The sequence below is a fragment of the Petaurus breviceps genome, unplaced genomic scaffold, assembly GCF_028583685.1.
Source record: "Petaurus breviceps papuanus isolate PSGF00001 unplaced genomic scaffold, PetGlider_PUasm1.0 185, whole genome shotgun sequence".
Taxonomy (NCBI): Eukaryota; Metazoa; Chordata; class Mammalia; order Diprotodontia; family Petauridae; genus Petaurus; species Petaurus breviceps.
The window spans coordinates 41,195,950-41,215,592 of record NW_027185797.1 but is presented as its reverse complement, the minus strand read 5'-3'; the positions used below and the strand labels follow the sequence as shown (position 1 = coordinate 41,215,592).

General features: G+C 38.2%; 1 protein-coding gene across 4 annotated transcripts in view; it reads left to right on the top strand.

Moving 5' to 3' along the window:
• LOC138161963 (zinc finger protein 91-like) overlaps positions 1–19,123 on the top strand; it is a 55,002-nt gene extending 35,879 nt beyond the window's left edge. The window contains exon 2 of one of the 4 annotated variants that reach the window (XR_011168500.1): positions 12,986–13,121. Coding sequence is in view for 2 of the 4 variants with exons in the window: in XM_069089077.1 (XP_068945178.1) it covers positions 12,986–14,259 (1,274 nt within the window). In the remaining 2 variants the exon portion in view is untranslated. Of the gene's footprint in view, positions 1–1,954; positions 2,348–12,985 lie in introns of those variants that run through there. The other 3 variants (XR_011168499.1, XM_069089079.1, XM_069089077.1) reach the window with 3 other exon arrangements.
• The last annotated feature ends 520 nt before the right edge of the window (positions 19,124–19,643 follow it).

The following is a 19,643-nucleotide window of genomic DNA, read 5'->3' as shown; positions in this document are numbered from 1 at the left end:
TCCGTCCTCATGACAAGGCTTGCCCCAGAGCCTTAGCTCTGCTCAGACTCCAGACCTGTGGATTTCTGCAGCTCCTGAGCTCACTAGGGCCCTCTCTTCAGTCTCCCTCAACCTCCCTCACTGTACTTATGCCCAGCATACACACAAAAGCACAGCTCACACCATACTGGAAGATGGCATTAGCACCCTTCTATATTGATCCTCTTACTATGCCAATGGGCAGGTGCCAAGGACTGGGGGAGGGGAGTGAGAGGCTGGTGCTTTCATGGCCCCCAAATCCAAATTCCCACTGGCATCCTGTGTCCCTGGCAGTCAAGCTTCTGTTGTTCTTTTGTACTGCTTTTTGAAATATTTTGAACAAACCAATCACTTCATTGGTTCCTTCTTCTAAAACAATTAATTTTCTCTTCATTTTGATAGATTTATTTTTCCATTAAACAAATGTATTCATATTTATAAATAAATAAAATTATATAAATAACATGTCAAACTATAAATTATAAATAAATCTATAATATCAAATTTCTAAAATACAAGTATAATTTCTAAATATTTATAAAATTAATTATTTTTATAAAAAATAAAGTTTCTTATTTTTGAAACTGGTACAAAATCTGCCCCACTTATTATCCCCTCCCCCACTGAACAAAACTAAACTAAACTAAACTCCTCCCAAAGTGAAAACCAAACTATCATCACAAACCTGCACAGACCAGAATGAACACATTCTTTCATTTTAAGTTCAATGTCTCTCTGTTAGGAGGTGAGTCATGTAGTTTTCCTTTAAGTCTTTGGATTCCTGGTCTTTCATTGCATTGGTGGATCACAGTCCTAAGGGACTTTTCCAGGTCCTTTTCCACGTTATATTGTTTGCTGTTGTTCAATCATTTTTCAATCATGTCTGACTCTTCATGACCTCATTTGGGTCAAAGATACTGGAGTGGTTTGCCATTTCCTTTTCCAGATAATTTTAGAAATGAGAAAATTGAGACAAATAGGGTTAAATGACTTGCCCAAGGTCACACAGCTTGGAAGTGTCTATGACTGGATTTGAACTCATGTCTTCCTGACTCCAGGCCTGGCACTCTATCCCCTACAACTCCTAGTTGCCCTCTCTACCCACGTATCTGATAATATCTTTTGATGTTTTGTTAGATAAGTGTCTCCAGTAAAATGTAATTTGCCTGAATTACAAAGAGGTCAGAGGTTAATCAGAAATGAGTGTAGTAGAGCACCCTGGAGTCAGAAGGACCTGAGTTCAAATCCGGCCTCAGACACTTGATACACTTACTAGCCATGTGACTTTGGGTAAATCACTTAACCTCAATTGCCCCCAAAAAAGAAAAAAAAAAGAAAGAAGTGCAAATGTAAGGGTAGGCAGAGAACGCAGCCTTTGCCAACACTTTGGGATTTTTTCATAGCTGGGAGTTTAGAGGGAATGCATCTTTACTCAGAACTTTTCATCTAAAAGTAGCTCCCTAAAACCCAAGGGAAGTTAACCAGTCTGAACTCAGAAGCCTTTATATTGTTCCTTGGGCTAATTATTGTGCATAAGCTAGGGAAATGGTGAGTTATGGTTAGAAATAGTGGTAAGGGGCAGATTTCCATTCCAAGGAAAATTTCCTCATGATTACTGTTGTCCCAAAAGGCAGCCTCAAGAGGGAAAAACTCTCATTCACTAGAGGTTTTATTTGGAGGGGGGGAGGAGGGAGAGAGGAAGGGAGGCAATCAGGGTTAAGTGACTTGCCCAGGGTCACATAACTAGTAATTATCTGAGGTCAGATTTGAACGGAGGTCCATCCTGAATCCTGGACCCATGCTCTATCCACTACACCACTGGAGGTCTTTAAACGAAGTCTGGATGGGGATGTCTTTGGAGGCATTTGGGGGGTATTGGAGAGAATATTCTTGGGCAGAGACAGATTGTATGAGATTCCTCTGTGATTCTGTCTAGGTCAGATATTCCTCCTTCTGCCATGGCCATTGGACCATTAGCTGTGCTCAGAGAGCAGCTATTCTCCTCCTGGAAGAGAAAAAGCCTCTCTCCCCTCTTGCCACATTCTTGGTATAGTCATGTGCTCAGAAGAGGCTGAGAAGGCTCACCTGAAACTGTCCACTGTCTGCCGAGAGATGCCACATTCGAATCCTACCAAACATTTAAAGAACAATTCATTTCAATGTTATATAAACTATTTGGAAAAACAGGCAAAGGAGTCCTGCCAAATTCTTTTTATGATACAAATATGATGCTGATACCTAAACCACGAAGAGCCAAAACAGAAAAGATTATAGATCAATTTCCTAATGAATATCCATGTGAAAAATTTAAATAAAACATTAGCAAAGAGATTACAGCAGCCTATCATGAGGATAGTACACTATGAACAGGTGGGATTATATCAGGAGTGCAGGGCTGGTTCAATATTAGGAAAACTATCAGCACAAGTCACCATATAAATAACAAAATCAACAGAAATCATATGATTATTTCAATAGATGCAGAAAAAGCCTTTGACAAAATATACCACCCATTCTTATTAAAAACCAAAGAGAGCATAGGAGAGGTATCACATTCCAAGTTAAGACCTGAACAAGGTGGGAATTCTTAGGAGCTCTTGTTATTTAGGACTGTATTAGTCCTTGACAAAGGACAAAAATTCCATGAGGTGGGAATTCCATGATTTTTCAGGGTCCTTCTTGTACCCACTTCCTTTCATTGATGTTAAGCTTCCAGATCCTTAAAATGCTTTTTGCCCCGTTGAGGAACTTGAGGGTGTCCATAGGCTCCAAGGCATGGGAGGTGACAGAGCTGGGTTCTCCATCCTTTTCTCTCCTGTCCTCTTTACTCTTTGGTCCAGAACTTCAGACAGTCTCAAGTTTTAGAAATGTCCAGTCTTTTCCATAACCGTTGCTGGGAGTCAACAACTTTATCCAAGGTCCGCTGGTGAATATTTAATAACCAGCTCTGCCCCTCCACCATCACTCCCTAAAACAGACCCATGACACTTTTAAGCTTAATCTGTATTATTAACATTTATCCATCACTTTCTTACATCTAGATAATCAATAAAACAGTAAATCAAGATCTGATTTGTAGCAATTGCCAATTTCTAAGTGCTCACAACGAAATTTAACAACCAGTTCTCTCCGGCCACTTTGAGCTGTCTTGAACATACCACTAGTTTTATCCCACTCTGGCTACAGGAGGCAGGTGCTGGAGGTCAGGGAGAAGAGTAGATTCCGGAATCACCGGAATTGGGTGGGATTTCCTGAGAAATGCGGATGAACTTCTAGAGTTCTGTAAGGAGGCCAATGATTGAAAATGTCTAAGATGAGTATAGCAGAATTGTTGTGATGCAGAAAAAGGGTTACGGATGTCCCAAAGCTTTGGCTCAATTTCTCCTTATACTCTGATTCCCAGATTGCCTGCAAACACTCCCTGATCTCGTATATTATCCCAGGTCCTTACATGTTCCTCCTCTCTCCTTCATTAAACTATCCGATCCAATCCGATAAACATTAGGTACTTACTATGTGCCAGGTACTGTGCTAAGCATTGGGAATACAATTAATAAAAGAATGACAGTGCCTGCTCTCAAGGAGCTTACAATCTAAAGTGGGGGGGGTAGAAAAGGAGGAGAAGGGAGGGAGACACCAGAGGGTACCTGGCATGGATGCATCTTGATGTGTGGAGCTGAAAGTAGGTGAGGCAGCAGAACAAAGGAAAGTGAGCTCATGTCTCTAAATCCCCCTCTTTGTTTTTATAGACCAAATCTCATTTTTTGATATTGACCTCTGTGCCTGGCTGTCCCCTAGAGCTCTGTCGTAGGTCCTCTCTCTTTGCTTTCCATCTTCTTTCTTCTGAAAAACTCCCTCACATGGGTTCTACCATCATGCCCAGTTTCATGTGTTCAATCCTTCTATCTCTTCTTAGCTTCAGTCCAGCAACTCCAAAGTTGTCTGTGCTTTTCATACTTTAAGCATTTCAAACTTAACATATCCATTATGTGCCCTCCTAAACATTATCTTTCCCCCCTAGTTTACTCCTTGTACCAGCTTCCCTCCTTCTGGTGAAGGCTCCTCCATTCTTTCAGGGACCCAGATTCCCAGCATTGGTGTGTTCCTCTAATGCTGCCTCTCCTTCATCCACCACATCCAACCAATTGTCAAGCCTCCTCCACTGTCCTTCCTTAGAATCTCTCGTATATGTTCTCTTATCTCTTCTGACAAGACAATTCTAGCTCAGCTTCTCATCACTTCTCCCTTGGGCTATGACAGTAGCCTCTCTTTGGTCTTTCATGCTGTCCCTTCTCAAATCCATCCTTCTTACAGCATCCAAGGGAAACTCATGATAGCCATTATTCCAGCTCCCGATTTCTCCAGGACTTCAAGGTTCACAAAGCATTTTTCTCATGGATCCCTGTGAAGGACACAGTTCCTTGCACATAGTAGAAACTCAATAAATGTTTCTTGATTGACCAATTTACTCATCGTGGTACTCTGCTGCCCTTCATGGCCTTGTGGTTCACTTTAGGATACATGAACAAAAACAATCCCAAGCTTAGTATCATAATATATCACATGCTACTTCTGACTTCTCTTTCCCAACTAATTTCACATTACTTTATCCCCTGCACTCTATATTGCAGACCCACAGCCTCCACAGTATCTCATATACTGTCTTTGTACAGGCTGCCTGCCAATCACCCATGTCTGGAATGCTCTCCCTCCCCCATGTCCAAATATTCAATCCATTAACCCATTCAAGACTAGCTCAAGAGCCATTTCTTCAAGACATCTGTTGCTGATTCAATGAGTTGTTATACAGTGCCTTACACTTTTAAAAGACATATGAGTAGATATATATCTATAGTATGCATACGCATACTGTGTTTATGTGTTTATACACATATATTATCATTTGATCTTCACAACAATGCTGGAAAGTTTAGCATTAATAATTAGAAGCTAGTGACTCCAAGATATAATAACAACAACAAAAGTTTTTTTTTACTGAAAAGGCTGAAAAAAATGAGAAAAATGTAAGGTATTTCATAAAAAATACAAGTGATCTGGAAAAAAGATTGAGAGAAATTTAAGAATCATTGGATTGCCTAAAAACCATGATTTTTTAAAAAAAATAGCCTAGACATTTATACTTCAAGAAATCATAAAAGAAAATTGCTTAGCTCTCTTAAAACTAGGAGACAAGGTAGAAATAGAAAGACTCCACTAGTATCTCCTGCTAGAAATTCTAAAATAAAAGTTCCTGGAAATATTATGGCCAAGACCTAGAGCTTTCAGGTCAAAGAAAAAATGCCACAAGCAGCCAGAAAGAAAAAAAAAAAACACCTCAAGTACCAAGGAGCCAAAGTCAGCATTATGAAAGATAAATGGTCACCTATCTAAAACAAGAGAGTAGATCATAATATTCAAGAAGGCAAAATATGTAAGCTTACAATAAAGAAAAATTAACCTGCCAAAATTGAGTATAATTCTATAGGAGGGAAATGGATCTTTAACGAAGTAGACTACTTCCAATCATTGCTAATAAAAAGGCCAGAATTGAGGAGATAATTTGATATACAAACACATGAGTCAAGAGAAGCATAAAAAACTTTAGCCTGAGCAGTTAATCATCAGAAGTGACAAAACAAGGGTGAGCTGTTTACACTCTTATAAGGAGAGATAACACATGCATCTCCTCCGAACTCTGTCATCCTCAGGGGTCATTGAGAGAGTCTGATTTTATTGAGGAACCTGAGTGGTTTGAATGCTTTGTGATCTTAAAGTAAGATTAGAATGGGAGGAGAAGAGGAATGTATAATGGGGTTTAGGAGGTAAAGGGAGAAGAATAGTGAAAATTATTTCATATGATTGTAGAGCTTAAGTAGAAGACTAAAAAACAGGATGAGGGAACTGGTGAGGAGGAATGGAGAGTGAATGACATTTGAACATCTCATCTGGAGGAAAGAAAAAACGCATATTCACACAAATAAACACATAGTTGGGTGCAGTGCATGTCCCCTAAGAGAAGGCAGAAAGGAACCGAGTTGGACAACTATCTGCATGGCACAAGGCAATTGCCACCTCCTGCTGTCTTCTGATCTCCTTGCTATGGAGAACCTCTAATACAAAGAGGAGAAACCTTCCCTTTGACCTCAGTCCTTCCATCTCCTGCTGCACCTGTCCCTTAAGGGAAGAGGAAAGAGAAAGCTGCTGGGGAGCAAGAACTCCTCCGGCTGTGGCCCTTTGACTTCTGTCTCCTGCTGCTGTTTCTTGCCTAGTCTCCAGTCTTTGAAATGTGAACTCCCATCTGACGGCATGCCTTTCATCTCATGCTTCACTTGTCTCCAGATTCCTTTGGGAAGTGGAATAGTGTCTTCCACTCAATGACAACTATCCTCACTCTGAACTATACCTATACATCCTAGTGATTCTGAACCCCTCTGGGTCAAGCCTCGTCAACCATCCCCCACCACCAGATCCTTATTCCCAAACCCCTCAACTCTACCATCCCAAAGTTCCAAACAAATGCCACCCTCCTCTTCCACTGTGCCCTCTGGAATGATTTTCCAAAGGCAACAAATATCCCTTTATCCTAAATCTTTTCCTTTCTCATTCCTTCCATCTTCTACCTCTTATAGACTCCTGGGTCTTCCTAATGACAACCTCCATGGCTACACTTTCTAGTACCAGCGGCACCTTTACTCATTCCTTTCAGTTCACTGATGGGAAGACTGGGGAAGATGGGAGATTTAGAATACTCTTAACTTCCAAGGTCTCTCACTACTTCCTTCACTCAGGGACCCTTCCTCCCTTTGAGGTTCATGCTATTCATCTCTGCCACTCAGTCACGATCCTGGTAGCTGTTGTCTACAGAACTCCACCACAGTGGTACAATGGATAATGCACAAGGCCTGAAATGAGGAAGATTCATCTTCATGAGTTCAAATCTGGCCTCAGACATTTGTTAGCTGTGTGACCCTGGGCAAGTCACTTAAACTTTTTCACCTAGTTTCTTCATCTGTAAAATGAGACAGAGAGGGAAATGTCAAAACCCCTCCAGTTTCTTTGCCAAGAAAACCCCACAAGGGATCATGGGAAGTTGGACATGACTGAAACAACTGACCAGCAGAACACTTCCTTCCTCAATGAGTTTGGTACATGGCTCAAACTTTTTCTCTACTCCTCAATTCCTGCCTTTATAGCAGGGCACTACAACATATATTTAATGTCCTTCCTATCGTTAACCACTTAGTTCTTTGACCTACTCATTTCCTGTGAGTCACTCTCTTCCTCACTTCGGTTATACCCCCAAATGGTCGAAGCCTTGGTCTTGTCTTTACTCACAAATGGACCACATCGATGGTCAAGAATTCTGAAATTCTCGTATTGGCCCATGATATACTGGCTTTTCATGTCTCTTTCCACCTTCCCATACATAACCCTACTCTTTGTACACACTGTGACCTTGTATCACTCAATGCCTCAGTTATCTCTCAGGCCATCTCCTCTGGCCTAGGCATTCTCTCCTTTCTTCCACATCTTGACCCCTTGATGAACCAATTCAGCTCTACACTGTCCTCCTCTCTGGAATTCCTAGATCCCTTATGTTATAACTGATTATGCCCAGTTCATCTTTAACCTTGGATCACTCTCACCATTTGACACCTTCATTCCTCCACAAGTGCTACTGAATGAAAATGGAAAAAAATCATGCAATCATTCTGACTGGGTCCACTACAAATTATGTTACATAACTTCGACTGGGCCCTCACTGTTGATTGCTAGGCAATCCCACTATATCTCCCTAAATCAACTCAATCTCTCACTCTCCACAATGGCTCTTCCAAACCTTTTCATCCCTCCTCAAGCCTCCCATGGCTCCTCACTCTCTCAACTGAGAGCCTTGCCTTATAATTTGTAGGAAAAAATTGATATCATTTGCTGTGAGCTCCCTCTTCTCCTTAATTACCCATCTTCTATCACTGATGAGTTCTGTCACTGACATCGTCTCCTCCCCATCTCACATAATGAAGTGGCCTGAGTTCTTAGTTCTCACCAAGGCTAACCCCTCTACTTGTCTGAGTGATTCTATTCCATCCCATCTCCTCCAGAAGATTTCCTGCTCTGTCATTTTCAGTCTTTCACTTATCTTCAATGTCTCCCTGTCTATTGGCCTAAAACCTGCCTAAAAACCTGCCCATTTCTCTCCATCCTGGAAAAACTCTCACTTGATTCTTCCATGTTCTTATCATCTTATATCTTGTCGAGTTTTTTTTTTTAGCTAAACTCCTTGAAAAGGTCATCTACAATAAATGTTTCTACTTTCTTTGCTTTTTCTCTCTTCATAACCCCTTAGAATCCAGCTTCTGACTTTATCATTCCATTGAAACTGGTCTCTCCAAAGTTACTAATGATTCATTACCAAATTCAATGGCTATTTCTCAATCATCATTCTCCTTGACCTCTCTGCAGCCTTGGATGCTGATGAGGACCATCTCCTCCTTGAAACACTTTTCCTACTAGGTTTTTAGGACACTATTCTCTCCTGGTTCTCCTCCTACCTATTTGACAACTCCTTCCTGGTCTCCTTTGGTGGATCCTGATTGAGATCACACCTTTCATCCAAAGGTGTCCCACATGATTCTGTCCTGGGCCCTCTTCTCTTCTCCCTCTGTACTACTTCACTTGGGGATCTTATCAGCTCCCATGGACTTAATTACCATCTCTATGCTGACTGTTCTCAAATCTACCTATCTTGCTCTCGCCTTTCAGTTGACCTCCAATCTTGTATTTCCAACTTCCTTTCAGGTATCTCAAACTGGATGTCTAGTAAATATCTTAAACTCAACACATCCAAAACTGAACTTATGATGTTTCCACGTAAACCCTCCCACCCTCCTACCTTTCTTATGACTGTAGAAAGAAACAAGATCCTCCCAGTCCCTCAGGCTCACAAACGAGGTGTTATCCTGGGCTCCTCACTATTTCTCACACCCACTCCATCCCCTTATCCAGTCTGTTGTCAGGGCCTGTTGATTTCACCTTTGTAACATCTCTCAAATACTCCTTCTTTTTCCCCGTAACACTGTCACCGCTCTGGTGCAAGCCCATATCACTCATTTATGGACTGTTGTAATAGCCAACAGTAGGTCTGCCTGATTCAAGTCTTTCTTCACTCCAGTCCACCCTCCATTTAGTCGCCAAGGTGATTTTTCTAAAGCACAGGTTTGTCCATTTCACCCCCATGCTTATTAAACTTCAGCAGCTCCCTGTCATCTCAAGATAAATGCAAAATCCTCTGTTTGGTTCATAACCCTTCTAACCCTACTCCTATTTTTCTCATTTTCTTATACCTTATGTCCTATCACATATCCTTTGATCCAGTGACACTTGGCTTCCTTGCTATTCCATGAACAAGACCCACCATCTCTCAGGTGCAGGCATTTCCTCTAGATGTTCCCAAGCCTAGAATGCTTTCTTTTCTCATTTCCACCTACTGGCTTCCCTTTAAGTTCCAACTAAAATCCTAGCTTCTACAGGAAATCGTCCTAACCCCTCTGAATTTTAGTGCGTTTCCTCTCTTAATCATTTTCTACTGATCCTTTGTAGAGCTTTTTGTACAGATTTGCTTGCTCACTGTCTCCACCTTTAGATTGGGAGCTTCTTGAAGGGTGAGGTTATCTTTTGTTTCTTTCTCTATCTCCTCACATAGTACTTAGCACTGTCAGTCTCACATGGGAGTGCATGATAAATGTTTATTGACTGGTGGACTGATAAGTGACCAGAATGTAACAATATGTTGTTTAAATGAAACTCACTTGAACTGGAAATATACCCAGAATTTTAAAACATGACTGGAACAGAATCTATTATGCTTTAGCTGAAGAAAAAAAAAAAGGAAAGATTAGTGATCATTATCTCAGAAAAAGCAACCACAAAAATAGACTAATTTAAATAAACAGGGAGACTACTTTTTTCTGAAAGGAAATATAAATGATGAATTAATATCAATATTAAACACAGATGTGCCAGATGGCATAACATCTAAATTCATAAAGGAACAATTAAAGGAGTTATAGGAAAAATTAGCAAATAAAGTTATAATAGTGGGGGACCTAAATTTATCCTTCACAGACCTAGTTAAATCCAAACAAAAAATAGATAAAAAAAGAAATTACAGACCTAAACAAAATTTCAAAAGTATTACATATGATAGACCTCTGGAGAATATTGAATAGGAATAGATTAAAGTATGCCTATTTCTCAACTCTGCACAGCACCTTCAAACAAAAAAGGGTATAAATTAATAAATTGATTAGGGCATAAAAACTTTATAAATACACATCCAGAGAAAGAGCTACAGAGCCTGAACACAGATTTAAACAATTTGCTCTCTCTTTTCTTCTTCTTCTTCTTCTTCTTCTTCTTCTTCTTCTTCTTCTTCTTCTTCTTCTTCTTCTTCTTCTTCTTCTTCTTCTTCTTCTTCTTCTTCTTCTTCTTCTTCTTCTTCTTCTTCTTCTTCTTCTTCTTCTCCTTCTCTTTTTTTGGAGGACAATTGGGGTTAAGTGACTTGCCCAAAGTCACATGGCTAGTAAGTGTGTCAAGTGTCTGAGGTCGAATTTGAACTCGGGTCCTACTGACTCCAGGGCCAGTGCTCTATTCACTGCACCACCTCGCTGCCCTGATTATAATTCTTTTTTACAACATGACTAAAGTGAAAATCTGTTTAATGTGAAGGTATATGTAGAACCGATACCTGATTGCATGCCTTTTTGGGTGTAAGGGGAGAGGAGAGGGAAGGGGAGAAAATTTGGAAGTAAAAAGCTTATGGAACTGAATGTTGTAAACTAAACAAAAATTAAATAATTTATTTAAAAAACTTTACAAACAAATGCAGAAAAGTAGAAATATCAAATATATCTTCTATGGGTCATGATACAATAAAAGTATTGATTAAGGGCTTCTGAGTCAAGGATTGAAAATTATTTGTATATTAAAAACTTAGCACAAAAATAATTTTTAAAAATATAATTTCATTAAGTAATGACAGCCATGTGACAATGGCAACTATGTGACAATATGTGAATGTTTGAGGGCTGCCACCATAACAATACTTGGGAGCAAATTTATATCTCTAAATACTCTTGTTAATAAAAGAGAGAAAGAGTAGAACAAATTGATCATGCACCTAAAAAATAAACCTAGGAAACAGACAAATTAAAAACTCCCAATCAGTTCTTTCTTTGATAGAGAGATATACATAGTATTTATTAAGTGTTTATGATGTACTACACATGGGAATACAAATAGAAACAAAAAGAAAGATATCCCTGACCCTCAAAGTTCTAATGAAGAAAGTCGCCATGTAAAAAACAGGCTGAAGAGTAGGGAGGGGAGGAAAGTACACAAATGGGAGCAAGGTGGAGAAGTAGAATGGAGATCATGAGGTAGACCAGGTTTGAGGTGACCATAGCTGGCACGGATGCTTCCTCAAATAGAGTTTCTGGGAAGGAACTCATCAGGAAGAGGAGTGAGGCTAGTGCCAGGATCACACTGATACCTGAGAGGAAGCCAGAACTGAAGAAATTGTCCTGGAAGTTCATCTGAGCACAGGTTTGAAATGATCCTCTCAAGTGTTCTGCACACTCAAGGGTCCAGGAACCAAGAGGATCTGCTCCCTCTGATCAATCCCTTAGTCTGTTCTAATGGAAACAAGGCCAGTGCCTCTAGTTGGGCAGTAGCCCAATTCATTCAGAATGTAAGGAATACAATGATTTCTAAAAGGTAACCTTTGTTGGAACTCAAAATCTTATAAAAGTGAATGTTGAAAACTATCTTAAAATATGATTGGAAAAAATAAAAGCATGGAGTGGGGGGGGGCGTGGAGGGAGGAAGGTAACCTTTGTTTAAAGATTTATTTTTACCCTTTTCCAGTTTTGCTAAGAAAAGTCTACTTGGTCTTGACCATCTATGTACTATCTTTTTTTTTTTTAAAGATTTCTTTACAGTAACATATAAAAGCAATTTTTAACATTCAGTTTTTAAAATTCTGAGTTCCAAGTTCTTCTTCCCTCCTTCTCCTATCTCCTCATTGAAAAAGCAAGCAATTTTGATACAGGTTACACATTTTCAGTTATTCAAAACACATTTCTATGTTAGTCGTGTTGTGAAAAAAATAAATAAAAGAAATCCACAAGAAAAATAAAGTTTGATGGGGTTTTTTAAGTGTATTTCAATCTGCATTAAGACTCTATCGGTTTTTTCTCCAGAAGTGGCTAGTATTTTTCATCATAAGTCCTTTGGAATTACTTGGATCATTGTATTGCTGAGAATAGCTATATCATTACCGGTTGATCATCATATTATATTGTTATAACTGTGCATAGTGTTTTCCTGGTTATACTCACTTCACTTTGCATCAGTTCATGTAAGTCTTTGCGGGTTTTTCTGAAAGCACCCTGTTTGTCATTTCTTATAGAACAATAGTATTCCATGAGAATCATATACCACAACTTGTTCAGTCACTCCCCAATTTGTGGGCTTATCCTCAACTCCAATTCTTTGCCATCACATAAAGGCCTGCTAGAAATATTTTTGAACATACATATCCTTTCCCTTTGTGTGTGTTTTTTTAAATCTCTTTGGGATACAGATTTATTAGTGGTATTACTGAATGAAAGGAAGACATGGTTTTGTAGACCTTTGGGCATAGTTTGAAATTGCTTTTTAGAATAGTTGAATCAGTTCCCATCTATGTACTTTCAAACAGGGACAAGTCTGAAAATGATTGTTAGACTAGAGAAAATATTGTTTCTTGGTACTTCTAGGGAAACTAAAAAGGAGGTTTCAAAAAAATGATTGCACAATATACTACTTTTTTCTGGAAACCAGTTTCAGTTGCATTACTTCCTCTTCAGCTTCCTTCTCAAAGTTCAAAGCACTGATAATTTTTGTATTTTATATTGCTATTTTTCAGACTTGGGATATAGAAGAAAGGCCACAGAGACAGCACCAAAAGAGAATATCCCTGGAGAAGAATCATCCCATAAAGGGACATCTGAAAAACTCAGCAGTGCTGATCATTGCTCGTCTACTTGTGGAGAAAATGAGAGCCAGGAAAAGAGTCAGGAGGTAAAGTATGAAAGGAATTTGAGAAATAGGAAGATCCAAATTACAGTCAGCATTGATAAAGATAAGGAATACGAGAAAGCCTTCAGGCAAGGTTCAGACTTTTATGAAGATCATGATGTTGAGAAGCTTTATAAATGTAAAGAATGTGGGAAAACATTCACTCGAAAGTCAAGAATTATTCGACACCAGAAGATTCATACTGGAGAGAAGCCTTACAAATGTGATGAGTGTGGAAAAGCCTTCATGGAGAGCTCAACTCTTATTTTACATCAAAGGATTCATACTAAAGAGAAGCCTTATAAATGTAATGAATGTGGGAAAGCCTTCACTCAAAATTCAACACTTGTTATGCACCAGAGAATTCATACTGGAGAGAAGCCTTATAAATGTAATGAGTGTGGGAAAGCCTTCAGTCAGAGCTCAAATCTTATTGTACATCAGAAGACTCATATTGGAGAAAAGCCTTATAAATGTAATGAATGTGGGAAAGCTTTCACTCAAAATTCAACTCTTGTTAAACACCAGAGAATTCATACTGGAGAGAAGCCTTATAAATGTGAGGAGTGTGGGAAAGCCTTCACTCAGTACTCAACCCTTCTTAAGCACCAGAGAGTTCATAATGGAGAGAAGCCTTATAAATGTATTGAATGTGGGAAAGGCTTCAGTGAAAGCTCAACTCTAATTATACATCAGATAATTCATACTGGAGAAAAGTCTTATAAATGTCATGAGTGTGGGAAATCCTTCATTCAGAGTTCAAACCTTATTGTACATCAGAAGATTCATACTGGAGAGAAGCCTTATAAATGTAAAGAATGTGGGAAAGCCTTCACTCAAAGCTCAGACCTTTTTAAACATCATAGAATTCATACTGGAGAGAAGCCTTATAAATGTGATGAATGTGGGAAAGCGTTCATTCAGAGTTCACTCCTTATCAGGCATAAGATGACTCATACTGGAGAGAAGCCTTATAAATGTAATGAATGTGGGAAAGCCTTCAGTCGGAGTTCAAACCTCGTTGTACATCAGAAGACTCATGCTGGAGGAAAACATCTTGTAAAAAACATGGAAATACCTTCTTGTGATATTAAACAAGAAGAGATTCATACTGGAGAATAGTGGGTTTTTTTTTTAAAATATAACTGGTTTAGGAGAGCCTTCTGTGGCAAATCAACCAGCATGTAACACTGAAAATTGAAGAATGAAATGGCATTTATTAAGAATTACTGTATGTCAGGCACTGGGCTAATTTTTGGATATTCAAGTAATAAAAGATGACAATCCCTACCCTCAAGGAGCTTTTAGTGTAATTTGGGCAGACAACAAATATGCATTCAATCAGCTGCAAAATGGGAGGAGAGTACACAAAATCTTAAGGGTTCAAGTATAAGGTCAGTGGCTATGCCCATAAGTCCTTAGCATCTGAGTTTCTGTCCAACAGGGGTGCCCATCAAAATTAGGAATGGAGGAGTGGCTCTGAGGATATGAGTGGAAAGGGAAGTATAGATTCTCTCTGGGAGGAGATTGGAATTGTGCATCTTCTCACAAATGGAAAAGGGGAAGGGCCATTGATAAAAAGCAGGAGAAAGATTTATATGGGGAAGGGAAACTTGCATCCCAGTGGGCACCAGTTCCCACTGGATCTTCCAGCCAATCCTGCATGAGGTCTAAGACTACTTGCCAGTACAAATAAGAAGATGTCATCTCATACTGAACTGAAGTCTTAGAAATGTAATGAATATCTGAAGGCTTTCCAAGCTTTTTCCTCTAGACATTCTCCTCCCAAATTTTCATTTGACTTTCTGAATTTCAATACCATGCCTCACTTTTAGTCTCAATACAGAAACTCCCTTAGTACCTGGAATCTCCTCAACTTGAAAGATCCCTTCTCACCCCTTCTCTCTGACCCCATCCTTCTTACCCCTGACTCCCTTCTCCCATTGGTGAGTTCCTCCCCAGGCCTCTATTTTGGTAAGGGTACCAGAATGGCCAACCTTTATTTTCTTCCCACATGCTCTTCATGGACTAAAATACCAAAAACTCTTAAATGGGAATCTTCATCTCTCCCTACCACCCCACTTTACAACTCCCTGCCATGTGTTGTCTTCCCAAATAGAATGTAAGCTCCTTGAGGGAAAGACTGTTTTTCTGCTTGTATTTGTATTGTCAGTTCTTAACATGGAGCCTGACAGATAGTAAGTCTTTAATAAATTCTTGCTTGCCTTTGTTAAAAAATATAAACTTTAACCAACATCAAAGGATTCATAGAAAAGAAAAAAACTAGTCTGCTTTAGCTTAGTTTAGCTTTGTGTTTGTGCTTCAAATATTCTTCTTGTAATACTATTTTTCCTTGATTCATTTTATAACTCATTTAATGAATATATTCAAGAATATACATTTATTGTTAGATTAATTAATTCAACTTGTTTTCTGACATTTCCTTCTTATGTGTTTCCTGGGGAAAGTGAAATCTAGCCTCCCCTCTGAATCTTTTTTTCTGATGATAATTTATCATTTCATTTTTACCATCATTTCATTTCTATGACTATTGCCTTAATCCTATTCTTCACTCTCATGTTGACTTCTCATTAGAGTTTCTTGCAGAAAGTGATCCTTGAATTGAATTTTCATTGGAGCCAGGGTTCGAAGAGTAGGACTTATTACCAAATGGGCATGGGGGCAGAAGCATTTTGGAGGGGGTAGTAAGGTGAAATAAATCTGGAGAGATAGGTAGGGGCAAGTGTATGATGAATCTAATGTCAAACCAAGGAGTGATTTTTTTGTTATTTATGTTTTATGTTATTTGTGCTTTAGGCAATAGGGAGCATGCTTGAGAAAGATATGATCAGAATTGTCCTTTAATAATAACAACTTGGAGGCTTTATGGAAAAGAGATTTGAAAATTAAGAACCTGAATGCAAGGAGATCATTCAGGTAGCTTATTATAATACTCTGGCTTATAGCCAAGTGTTAGATAGGCAAGGGAGGAGAGTGTCATCAGTACAGGAGTGATGACCTGGGAAAGAAATGAAGTTTTGGGGTGATAAAGTCCAAAAGGAAAAAAGAAAGATAGAATGCTAAGGATGATTATCACATAAAAGGATTTTGAAGTTCAAGAACATTGAAGGAGAATATTTGTGGGTGATAAACTCAATGATAAGACTATCTCTATGTATAGCTGAGGTGCAATGGGAAAGAAGGTCAAGAGAATTGAGTAGATTGAGGAAGTAGAAACTTAGGGTATTTGAATATCATGATATTTAAAATCTGCTAGTATAATGGCCAATCAGTTCCACAGTACAGAGTTTCTCCTTTTAGGAAAAGTCAATCCTCATTCAAGGAGGAAGGGCCCGAGTCTATCCCATGTCATAGGTGAGAGAGAAACAATCTATATCATGGAAATGCTTGTAAATATTGGTCCTATCACATCGTGGCTTTCCTCTGAAGCTCAGCTGAGTTCAGCTAAGAGAAGCTGAAGACCATTGTCTACTGAGCAATGGAGACTTTTGACTTCAGCAACTGTTGAAACCCTTCTTCTGCGGGGGACATGGGGAATGACTGATGACCTATTGAAATGAATGAATAATTAGCTCACCTGAATTTTTAAAAAGAGAAAACCAAGTTAACTATCAAAAATATTGAAAAATTCACAAAAAATGAACAAGAAATAAGATACAATTAGAAAGATTTTTGCCTAACTACATGTGAATAAAACTGACTTAAAAACACAAATTAATATTTACAAAATATAAGATATACAAAATGACAGAAGAAAAAAATTTGAACAATTCAATCTCAGAAGAAGAAACTGAAAGAGCTATAAACAAAATACCAAAGGAAACAAACAAAAAACATAACCAAATGGATTCACAAGTGAATTTTATCAGAGATTCTAAGAACCAGTAAGACTGAATTTCTGGAAAAATATAACACTCAGTTTTGTGGTGTATCAGTCTCTTGTTATATATGATGTTGGAATTAACTGTGAGAACAGCTGCAGCAACTGGTTTCCTTCAGTGTCTTCTTTCCTTTTCTTTTTGGTATGGAAAGACTTAATTAGTTAAAAAAAAAAAAAGGAGAATTTCAGAGTCTCTGGAATGTCCCCTTCTCTTATGTAAAATGATAGGTATTTCCCTTTGATTTATTAGAATTAGCTATGCTTAAAAAGGATACATCTTTTATCTATCTCCTGTTGTTAATGATTTGTATTTTCTGTAAAAAGCTTACTTTTTTTGGTATGACCAGTTACATTGCTACAAGCAGCCACCTTTCCACCACCACCCCTTCAATGTTTCATATAATGTATAAATATTGGTTGCTGAATTTTGAATGACTCATCCCCCATCAGCTGTTGGTGGGGTATACCATATACTCTTGATTGTAATAAAGTCTGTGTCCTTATTTGTGCTAACTTATCAGCTATAGCTGGTAAAATTGATAAGAAAATTCACATGACAATTCTAGCCACACTAGCTGGGACTAGATGACCTAACCCCCACAGGTTCCCAACTCAAAGAACTCTTCAAGCATGCACTGATGAGTGCACCCATTTGGCACCTTTTAGAGAGGGGGACCTGGGAGGGTACAGTCAAGCACTTGTGTGCTCCAAATTGAAAGATCTATAGAGACAAACTAGTGTTTTGTATATTTTTGGATTGTGTTGTCTGATTGTCTGTCATTTGTATTTTGACTGCCTTTCCTATCCAAATTCCCAGTTCAATCTATAATGGAGACTTCATTCATTCAGAATAGAAGTTCTTAAATCTAGCATAAATTTTGACTAGCTAGTGGTATCCCATGATAGTGATGACAGGACCCCAACATAAACAACTCAAAAATTGTTAGAGTAAGCAGCTGGTCATTTTGTTCTAGAACAGAGCCTCTTGGTAATGTTTTGGCAAAGTGAAAAAAAATCATAACAAGAACTGATGTGCCTAAGTCTGTATTTGCTACAAATGAAGTGGCCAAGCTACCCTTATTTTACTGAACAGTCTTGGCCATTATTTGGTCCATTTGATCATGACATTTTATAAATTTTAAAGGGCAAAATAGAGGTTAATTTCTCAAGCAAATATGTTATTGGCTTATTTGGGCAAATTATGAAGTTCATAAAATCTGTCAACCAAATTGTGAAAAATTAATTAATTTTTCTCTTGGAAAAAAAATAAAAACACCTCTTCATGAAGTTTCACCAGAGGACAGGTGCTGGCATTCTTTACCAAATTTTCCACCTAGTGGCCCACTGCTAGTCTCAGGCCCCTGCCTTTTAGGAATACCAGCAACCCAGAGGTGGTATTCTTTTATTTTAAGGGATGACATCATCACTCTTTTCAACCATGAGCTTTAGGGGGAAGAAAAATAACTCTATGAAATCTCTTCACTGATAAATGATCTCTTATTAAAATGAGAGAGATAAGAGAGAAAAGGAAGGTTGAATAGAGACTACAAGGCAGGAATACCACCAGATACAACTATTAGCTGCATTGCAGTGAAATTTTGGTTGATTTAAATGAACTCTTGCTAGTGTCTGTTATTATTACTACCATCCTAGGCATTAGTAGAAGAAATGCCCGTTTCATTCCAGATACCCAGCCAATTGTAATACCAAACTTTCTCCTTCCCAATAAACTTTCAGTACAAAATAAAAAAAAGAATAAGAATTTTTCTGCAAAAATTTTTTTTCCAGATTTCAAAAGATACAATCTCATCTTTGTCTCCCTATTTCTGGTGAAGTTGGGAATGAAGAGATAAAGTCAAATAAAAGAGAAGGAAACCTTTTCCCCATTTTGCAGAAATTTATGACATTGTAAACTAAAGATTGAACTTGTGAATGAAAAATAATTTCTGTACTGTGAATTTCTATATCGTGGTTTCAATGTTTTTTGTAAATGCTGAAATATCCTACTGAGTTTTGGGTATACTGTTCTTTCTAATTTTTAAAGGAAAAATAAAAATAAAAGCTTTGAGAACATTGCATATAAAATGCACCTAGACACCTTTTTCACCTCCTCCCTTTCTAAAAAATGCTATTTATTGTTTCAGGATAGAAGAAGGTGATTTCACCAAGTAGAAAATGTTAAGAAAGCTTTAAAACAGAGTGAAATAGAGAAGCAAACAGTTTGCAGTCTGCAGTTACTAAACTTATCTGGCATTTAAGAACCATTGCTGGTGCAATGATTAACTCTTCATTATAGGAGAATGTCTTTATTCTATCTTGGTGTTCTGAGAAAGATTTAGTAGAATTTTATTGCCTAGGTTAAAAGTTGTACCTGACAAAATGAGAAATTATATGTAAACGCTGAAGTTTCAGTTTTGTTCAGGAAAAAGGTTTTGCAATTAATTGATACATTTAATAAAACTTGTGCTGATTTGTACAAATATAAGAGATTTCAGTTGAGTAAAGAAAACCAGTTTTGTAGATGAATTGAGATATGACTGGGAATTGAAGACTAAGAAAGTAGTGAAGGAAAGTAAAGGGTTGAATTAGAATGGGGAAAGAGAAA